Here is a 9,911-nt window from a genome sequence, read left to right as displayed (position 1 = left end):
ATGGTCCAGATCAGCCCAGACTTCAATGAACGGTCCAGATTAATCCGGCTGGATCAATGGCTGGATGAACTCAGATCTGGATCAAAACTTCTGGATCTTCATAAATGGCTCAGATCTGCTCCCCTTTAAGTTGGATCGGCCAGATCTTCAACGGATGGCTCAGATCTACTCAATCTTGGATGAACGGCCTATAATGCTCCGAGGCTTGATCTTCTTGTTTAGCCCTTGATTTGAGCCCAAATGCAGCCTGATCTGATCGGGTCCATGACCCTTTTGATGCCTACAAAATAATAAGCAAATATTAGCATCAAATACCATGAAAATAGACTAATTTGCAATTAGGTCCAAAATTGATACAAAGTATAAAAATGTAGTGTAAATGTGGATTCTATATATGAAAACTACATCAAAGCATGATTGTGTGAATGAGAATAGTATAGTAAAATCATGGTTATCAAATTCCCCCACACTTACTCTTGAACGTCCCGTGAAAGTAAAGAAAACTAAAAATCATCTCCATAGAAAATTCCCTAGCAATACCTAAAAGATAGTAAAAAGAATTTAACTACGATCATCTTAAAGATCACAACAATCATGAATACAATCCAAACAATAATCAGTAGGTATGGTAGTTTCAATCCAATTGAAAAATTAAGCAAGTTGCAATCTCACAAGGGATTTACCTATTCTAGCTCTCACACTCAAAATTGCATATATGTGGAGCTCTCTCAATGCAACTCACAACATTTCACTACCATAAGCTTGCTTATTTTCTAATTCTTCACCACTATAAAATATAGCATACATGAATCAAAAAGAATTCATCATGAAGAATTTAACTAGAAGCAAAAAGAACAATTGAAGTGGATGAAATAGGCAAAAGAAAAGGCAATAATGAAGAAAATTGAGAAGATGAGAGTATTGGAGGAATATACTTGATGAGTTGACCATTTTGATGTAAAAAAAGATGAATACCATTTGTTATTACCAATTCAACATATCAAGCTAACCTCTCCTTCAATTTGATGGCAAACAAAGAATCTTGATACTTTATCTCCAACTCTGATACTCTCTCTTGAATGTGCCATTTTTTTCTTTCTTCACTATTTTTACTGTTTTTTTTTTCACTTCAAAGCTCAAACCATCTCACAACGATTAATCAATAAAAATTCCCTCCCCCACACTTAAAATTTGGTCGTCTCGGACAAAGGAATACATCATGCATTTGCAACTCTTTAACTACTGTTTCTTGTGTTTGTCTTCCTGCTGCAGGTTTTTTAATATGTTTCTATTCTTTTGGAACTCAAGTAACCAAACCATTATGATTTAAAACCTCAATTCCAGCAGGAACTCAGATTATCACAGCTATCAAAGAATAAGAATTTCAGCAACTTGCATTTCCAGATTGCGCAGAAATCTCACTGTCTCATAGCTGCAATTTCAAGATAACTGCAACTAAAACCATTTAGAGTTCAGTTTACCAAAGAATAACATGCAATATTATTCTAACAATTCATTTCCAAATTAACTCAATCCAATCTAAGTTGATACAGAAGTTCCATATCTGCAGAAATCAATATCACAAAATTTTCAGTTTGGTTTCTATAAAAACTTCCTGCGTTACAGATAATCCAACTCACTGAATTCATCTCTGAAGCACAGCCGAATCTTCATGTTCAGAGCACTACACAAAGAAATCATACTCCACAGATTTGAATTGGCACCCATATAAATCAAAAGTAAAGGTTGAGTTCTAGTTTTCCAGATATCAGTCCAGAAATTGGATTTCAAAGTTACTTCAGCACAACAATTCTCAATCTGTATCCTATATACTTTTCTTACATCAGAATCTAGGACTCAAGTTACAGAATTCAAAAACTAAGATAACTCCAGCTGCGTTATGAAAATTCCAGGTTAGCAAAGATTCTCATTGCTTCCTTATAAACAGAATCAACAAAATCTGTTTACAGAGTATTATTCCTTGTTTTCAGCAACTCCTGAAATTTTTGGACAACATTCCAGCATTGGCACATTAACACAGCTCCAGAAATGCACATTCATTTCTTGCAGCCTCAAAGTTTCGCACACAAAAGACTTGCTCTTGGTAATTAGTAAAGACTTCCACAGCTTCAATTTGCTGGGTACAGGACACTTTTAGTACAGAAGTTTCAATTTCAGGATTGAATACTTTGAAATTTCAGAAATCAGATCCTATGAAATATTCAACTTAAGCATCAAAGTGATTGGAGCTTCATTTAAAAGCACTGTTAATCAGTCTCTACAGAATCTGATCTTTGCAGAAATTTTCAGTTTCAAAAATTGAAATGCAAATGTTGAATTGCCCATCCACAGAATAAACTTCAGAATCAATTTAAAAGACAGAGACAGCAACAGGTTTTGGCAATACAAAGGTTTCAGAATAGTAAGGAACTCCACTCATCAACTAATGATAATAGCAATATTGCTCAAGCAAACGAATGTGAAGTCAATAATAGTAGTTCAGCTAACCAGAGCTCCTTACTGCATGAAGAGTTCCACTGCTTAGTCTAGATTTTACAAAGTTTCAGCACTTCAACATTGTGTTACCCTTCAGCAACTACTCACATCATCTCGCATCTCCTATCAATTTCTGAATTCAAAAACTTAACTCCAGCTGGATCTTACAGAATTGAAGCTCCACAGGTTCCAGGATTTCAGAAATTAAATTTAAGTTTCAGATTCCATAGCTTAAAATTCCTGTGCTGCAGCAACAAGTAACTCAAATCCAGCAGCCTTACTCTGCTATTTCACTTGATTCTTGCATCACTAACAATTAAATGGGATGATGTTTTGGTTTCTACAAGTTGTTTAGGAATTTAGAGCTTTCTTGTTATTGATTTACATGTTGTTTCTGATTTCCGATACACCTTGATACTCCACAGTTACTAGAAGGTGTTATTCTTGACAGTTTTGCATTTGCTAATTAAAAATTTGCAAATAGAATTCACAGCAATCCAAAAACTGGCCCTTGTTGATACATTCATGGACCATTTCATTCCTTCAAATTCAGTTCAGTTTAATTCATCACAATCAGCACAGAATTCCTTCATTCAAACATTTCATTTCTGCACATTCCAGTTTTTACAGCTTACTGCATCTTTCCAGTAATTTAGAGTCAGAAACTATAGTTGACAATCTGATGTTCTTGGTCCTGTTCCTTTGAAACCTTTTCCAGTAGCAACAACATCAGTGTCAGTCTTATAATTCAGATTCCAAAATGTCACTAATCAGAATGCCCAGAAACTGGACAGTATCAGAATTCAAGTACACTGAAATTATATGTTCTGAGCCATGTAAATCTCAGAAAGAAGACATCAACAAATGGCAATGGAGTGGTAACAAGTTTGATTAAAGTTATTTCCAGCTAGAGACTTTCAGAATAGATTGGCACAATTCTTACTCCTCAAGAGCAGGTCAACACAAAACTAAATACTCCTGCATTTAAATACTGAAATTCTGAACAGGTGTCCAAACATTAGAAATAATCTGTTCATACAGCTCTTGGAATACATCTTTAGCACCAAATATGGACTGCTATTCAGTTTGTTCCATTACATTCCTGCACTTCTTCAATTCCAGAATAGAACTGCTATTCAACAATAGCATACAAAATTGGCACCAATAGAATTTCAATACAAATTCCAGAACTCAGATTTACAATTCCAATTGTGCCATTCAAAACCTACACTTAAGTTTCAATCCTTTTACTTCTGTGGAACTTCGAATTTCTGCATTTAAACTTATCTTTGAACATTCAATATTCCGGCCATTAAAAAAAAAAATGCATCCCAACATTTAAAAACACTACACAACAATCTTAAAATTCCCAATCTCCATGAACTTTGATCATATGCCACTACAAGAAAAAAGCTAATAGACAACGCTTTTAAAGCGTTGTCTTTTTACTTGAAAAAGCGTTGTTAAAGGCACTGTTGTTAAAAGTCTGCTCAACGACAACGCTTTTAAAGCGTTGTCGTTTGTAGCAAAGACAACGCTTTTAAAGCGTTGTCGACGCTTTAAAAGCGTTGTCGATTTTTGCAAAGACAATGTTTTTGCAACGCTTTTAAAGCGTTGTTTTTTTGGTAGAAAAGACAATGCTTTTGCAACGCTTTAAAAGCGTTGTCTTTTTAAAATAAAAAAAAATAAAAAAAAATATTTCCAAAATCATTGTTTTTATATTTACAAAACTATTATTTTTCTTTTACCATATCCAGATTCGAATTTGACATATAATAGAAGTTAATCAGCTTGGCTAATGATTTCAAACTCATACCAAAACAATAGAATTTAGCTACAAAGTAGATATTAATATTTACAGGAGAATTCAGCTACAAAGTAGAATTCAGTTAATGGTTTCAAAGACTAAATAATTCTATTTCAAAATAGATCGTGACATTCAAATTTAAAACAAAAAAGCACAACATAGTTAGCCGGCCTCGAAGGGAACGATCTTCTTGCTTACTTCTACTAGATACATTCAAAAAGGATTGCTGGCTTGAGACTGGGACAAACACCTACCACTGTGTATCTGTCACAGAAAACAATACCATCAGTATTATGCAAAAGAAAAACTGAAAACAAAGGTCACAGTTCAGACCATACAACAATTAGAAAATCTGGATTGAGGTACAGATGAGGTAAATCAAAACTTGACAAGGGTCATTAGTGGACCTATGGTGACAACAATTAGTAAGAAATTTGTTGTGGTTCATAAGCCAATTCCTCATAAACAGGTATGCAAAGCACAAGCACAAAAGTGCACCCATAAATTGTCATGTACACCAAAAATAACATACAAAAATATAGGTGAAAAGTAACAAGATTGAAGTTCTATATCAACTTATAAAAAGTGTAATGATCTATGACAAGCAAAATACATTTGGACAACTCAATCATTTGATAATAAAGGTTATTATCAAGCATTGTTGTTTCTGATATTTGATCGGCAAGCTATGTTGTAACAACACAACTTACATTATACATCTTCCTAAACTTAACAGTAACAAAAACAAAACCTTAATTAACAAGATGGGATCCAAAATAACCAACCTTGGCATTGCCTTGCTTAGAAAAGCCATATTTCATATCCTATCACTGATCCTGTTATAGTACTGTTGAAGAAACCTTTGGTGCACTAACATCGCAGGAGGTCCCAAAACCTTCACGTTGTTGCTATTTTTGTTATTGCTATTGTTGGCATTGTTTATGTGCATCTACCCTGCAAAATAGTAAATAAACATGTAGACAAGATATGACGTTCTATGGTTCACACACATATATACACAGGAAAAAAAATTAAATAAAAGTGCAGGGAGGTGTAAGAAAGTAAAAGTATATAGGATACATTTGTGCAAACTTGGACATTTCCTTCTCTTGGCGTAATTGTTCTCTTTTCTGCCTATCATCACGGCTGCTTCCATGCATTTTTCTCATTTCTTTGAATCTCTGTAGATTTTAGAAAGAATAAAAGCCACATTGACATGTTGTAGGGACTATCATTATTCTAATAAGGTTACAGATGAGGCTATCCTTGACTATGAATGACAAGAATTATTAAAAGAGATGTAAATTGTGAAACCAATAAACTAATTCAGGCTCCTCTCTACAAGAAGCATTATTCTTGCTCAACAATGCTCTACAATCAGAAAAGAATAATACATGAACACCAAAAGGGGAACAATCTTACTCTTAACACAAATGCATTATTGTTACCTACAATCTTGGTTGATGGCTTATAATTTCTCATGTCATAAACAGCAACCCAGCAACTGTAACAATGATTGTCGATGGGAATCCGAATCGCAAATGGGTGAGAAAAGAGAGGTTGTAGCCGAAAGATTAAGACCGGCGAGCCTGTTTGCATACTATCAAATTGGCAGCAGATCCCAGAAGTGACAAGTTTCCTGCAACTGTGCTGACCCAAGCCAACATGAGCCATGCCTTGGTCTCTTCACCAGGAGAAATTTCTGCAGCAGAAGCTGCCACCCGAGCTCCAAGTAACAAGACTGAAGCAAGCATATATATACAAGTTAGACAACAAGCATGCAAAGAGAAGGATAGTTAAGATTAAGTTTTGCCAAGCAACATTATTCATCTGTCAAAATTTGAGAAACGAGGATTCTAAGTACAGAACATTCTAAGTTTTATCAAGCATGATTGTTAGACAGGGACAGTGTATGCATATAAGAAAGAGGCCATGAAAATAAAAATGAATGCAACATCTTTTATTATGTCTCTTGTTTGCTCGACACATCTGAATGAAAATCTCAATGTATAATCTAAGGAGCACACAAAGCATCACATGGATGCAACCAACAAATTCAACAGCACCAATATTTGGAAGTCTCATATTGCTGATAAGCACTCAAAACCCAGTTCTTACACCTCTAATCTTCCATTATCTATGAACAGAAAGAAGGTCTAAGATAGCATACCAGTTGGTACGTTGGAGGCAACATTTGAGAGAAAAAGAATAACAACAGTTAGGACTAAAGCTCCACTAGCAGTGTCGATGCGCGCATAGGGTTCCATATAATCCCACAAAGCGCTTGGTAAGCCAGTCTTGTTAAAGCCATCAACAGTGATGAACATCCCACAAAAGAACAGTAACAATGAATAGGAAACCTGCTTTCACAAGCATTATGATCTAAGTCAACAATCCAAAAAGTAATCAAACAGAAACAGTAGCAATGAACTTCTGACAAACGGAAACAAAGTTGTTCGAGGACAGACACAACTTTGTTGCTTGTTAAGCAAAAGCCAACAGCAAAAGGTTTACTTTTCATATGAATTTTCAGAGAAAAATGAAATGTTGTTATTACCTTCTCGAGGGAAGGACGGGCATCCTGGAAATCGAGTACAATTAGAGCAAGAGCAGCAGCAATGGCGGACCACGACATCAAGAGGAAAAGTTCAAAGAAAGAAATCGCTAGGGCATAAACCTTCTTAAAGCAAAACATCAGAGAAAACAAACAAAAAGAAGAGGGTTTCAGAATCTCACGATCGTAACCAACTAACTTCCTCCCCCAAAAAGTACGATTGAAAGAGGGATTCCTTGATGCAGTGAAATCAAGCGATGAGTCTCCATGCTTCGAGAAGCACTTACCCTCCAACCTTAAGGAAGATGCATGTCACATACCTGAGGAAGATGAATGTCACCTTGGCAAAGGATTTGTACAAACCTGAGGATGATGAATGCCACATAAAAAGGGAAAGAAAATGTCGCACGGCTTTGGTAGAGCATCGTTCGGCGAAGAGGGGTTCACCGAAGAGGGGTTCACCACCGACGAGAGGTTCACGGAGAGGGTTCACCGGAGAGGAGTTAGACAGTAGCATACCAGAAGCCACCGGGATCTGCCGTGGTCAAACTGCCTCAGCGTCGGGGGCGAAGGAGGTGAAGAGCTGGGTCGATCTGTTGCGGTCGATCGCCTCAGCACCGGGATCTGCCACTTGACGAAGCGTGAATGAGGCAACGGAGTCGAAGAGATTATGGAATGAAGAGTTGAAGGAATAAGGTGATTAATCCCGTGGTCTTGACGGAGAGGAGTTCGGAGGAGTGGTTCGCGGAGAGGGGTTTGCCGGAGAGGGGTTTACCGGAGAGGAGTTGGAAGGAGAGGAGGAGTTGGATGGAGAAGGCCGCTTGAGATGAGAAGTTGGGAGAAGGGTTCGGGATAAAAATGATTGGAAGATAGGAGTTGGGAGAAGGGTTCGGGTTTTCTACTCCTTACCTAGATCCAACGGTTTGTATTAATCAAGATTTAGATCCAACGGTTTATATTAATCAAGATTTAAATGAGATTTTAAACATAGACAACGCTTTTTATAAAATGTTGTCGTAGACACTAAAAATCAGTCTAATAGACAACGCTTTTTACAAAGCGTTGTCTTTGACCCGTAAAAATCACTAATAGACAACGGTTTTTAGAAAAGCGATGTCTATTAATAAGAAAATAATGAAATAGACAACGCTTTTCACTAAAAGCGTTGTTAAAAAAAAATAGACAACGCTTTTTATAAAAAGCGTTGTCGTTTAAGTGTTGTAGAATCCCGATTTTCTTGTAGTGTGCAATCTCATCATACTCAAAATATTGAGCCATCATTGAACAATCAAACTCATCAAGATAATCAACCAAAACCCTCAATGAAATGGACCAAGCAAAGATTATCAAGGGTTTGATTAACAGATAAAATGAAAATGTTTAAAGAAAATTGTGGGGAAGAAATTAGAATTTATGATGGAACAAGAATGATAAGTTTACTTTATCTCCATGCATAATATGCTATTGTGACTTTGAAAAGAAGCAAAGCAAGTTCTAGAGTTTCAATTATTGTGAGTGCATGTCACACAAATAAAATAATCGAGTGTAGGCTTAAAGTGGTCCTCACTAGGTATTTTTTTATGCAATCATGCCTAATTGATCAAATTGGAATCCACCACCAAATTAACCAATATCATGTAAGAAAAACATCCCATCATGTCAAATGATCTAAAATTGATGATCAAATTTAAGAAGCTTTTACCATCTTAAAAATATTACTAGAAAATTCCCATGGAGACTATTATTCAAATGAAATGCTATGCACTAACTAAATGCAAAGTATGAAAGTAAAATGCAAAATAAAATGCAAAGCGTAAAAACAAAGTGCAATTGCAAAGTATGTAACTAAAGAAATGCATAAAAAGAATTTTATTAACAAAGCATGAATTAAAATGCATAAGAAAACGAAATTGGACCCAACTCCCCTTTAGATCCGGTGGTCGAAGAAGATTTAGCAACAAAATCCACACCGGTAGAGGTGTCATTGTGGTTCCACTAAAATTCTTTTTATTCTTCATTTTTCCTTCGCAAATTCTTTCCGGAGGTCTTAGGCGGTTCAGTGTAAGCATCCACTCCGAAAGCTTATGTTCTCCTACAACATCAATCAAAGAAAACGTCTCCCACACACATATGGGATCAAAAGAAAATAGGAGAATATTAGTGTGGATAGGAAATATGTCAAGAAATGAATCACAACTAATAAAATCAACCAATAGTACCTTTATTGAATTTTCTGAAAAATCACAAGAAAGACTCACCTTGTCAAGTTGATAGGTACCTGGAGTGGTGATTGTTACCTCCTTTTCATCAATAAATGGCTCAAGCTCTGGTTCTGATGAATGTTCATCCTCATGTAGTGATTCTTGGGTGCTTGGCTCCATAGCACAAGTCCCTACACTTACATCTTCAATTCTTGGTGGTTCTTGAGGTAATGCTTCCAGTAAGCATTCCCCTACACTTAAATAATCTTCAACAACATATTCAGAACCTGATTCACTAACAACATCTTCAACAACAATATCAGTAGGATCAGAAATTTGCATAATCACATAATCATCACAAAAAGTATTAGAAAAATCATGTGAATTAATGGAAGTAGGGTCAGGCCTGACAGAATCGCTACTTTCCATCTCTCCACTGGAGTTTTGTGCTTGCGGCTGATTAATAGATGATGTAATCTGATCTAATTGAATCTGTATGTTCTGAATCCTTGAAAATTGTTGCTCTTGATGTTCGATCATTTGTTGCATCATCTCCCTGAGTTTCCATGTTGACTCATCCATCTGAGGGTCATTTTGTTGAAAAGATTGTGGCATAAAATTTGTTGAAACTTCTTGAAATCCATATGAACTCTGGTAGGTAGGATATGGCTCAACCAATGGTCCTTGTGCACTTTCATACCTGAAACATGAATTATCCACCCAATTAGCATTAAAACCATTAGAAAATGATTCATACCTATTTTGTTGATCCATGTTTGGGTAAAACTGATACTCAAGTTGAAAACACTGATAATTCTCCATTCCACCTCCAAGATTCTGAAAATACGGATCC

General features: G+C 36.0%; 1 protein-coding gene across 1 annotated transcript; it reads right to left on the bottom strand.

Moving 5' to 3' along the window:
• Positions 1-5,434: 5,434 nt before the first annotated feature.
• LOC121967179 (silicon efflux transporter LSI3-like) lies at positions 5,435-7,074 on the bottom strand. The gene is made up of 4 exons (XM_042517246.1): positions 6,861-7,074; positions 6,474-6,663; positions 5,752-6,044; positions 5,435-5,484 (listed from the first exon to the last, which is right to left on the bottom strand). The coding sequence occupies exons 1-3, from the start codon at positions 6,996-6,998 to the stop codon at positions 5,878-5,880; spliced, it is 495 nt and encodes a 164-aa protein (XP_042373180.1). The 5' UTR covers positions 6,999-7,074; the 3' UTR covers positions 5,435-5,484; positions 5,752-5,877.
• Between the last annotated feature and the right edge of the window lie 2,837 nt (positions 7,075-9,911).

This window comes from Zingiber officinale, chromosome 3B (genome assembly GCF_018446385.1).
Source record: "Zingiber officinale cultivar Zhangliang chromosome 3B, Zo_v1.1, whole genome shotgun sequence".
NCBI lineage: Eukaryota > Viridiplantae > Streptophyta > Magnoliopsida > Zingiberales > Zingiberaceae > Zingiber > Zingiber officinale.
The sequence above is the reverse complement of the archived record's forward strand: the minus strand, read 5'-3'. Positions and strand labels throughout refer to the sequence as shown.

Excerpts from the sequence above, each read along its gene's own strand:
- LOC121967179 (XM_042517246.1), bottom strand. The coding sequence starts at position 6,998 with ATGTTTTGCTTTAAGAAGGTTTATGCCCTAGCGATTTCTTTCTTTGAA. Across the intron at positions 6,664-6,860 it reads CCCGTCCTTCCCTCGAGAAG|GTTTCCTATTCATTGTTACT; the intron begins GTAATAACAACA and ends TTGTGAAAGCAG. Across the intron at positions 6,045-6,473 it reads TGCCTCCAACGTACCAACTG|TCTTGTTACTTGGAGCTCGG; the intron begins GTATGCTATCTT and ends TGCTTGCTTCAG.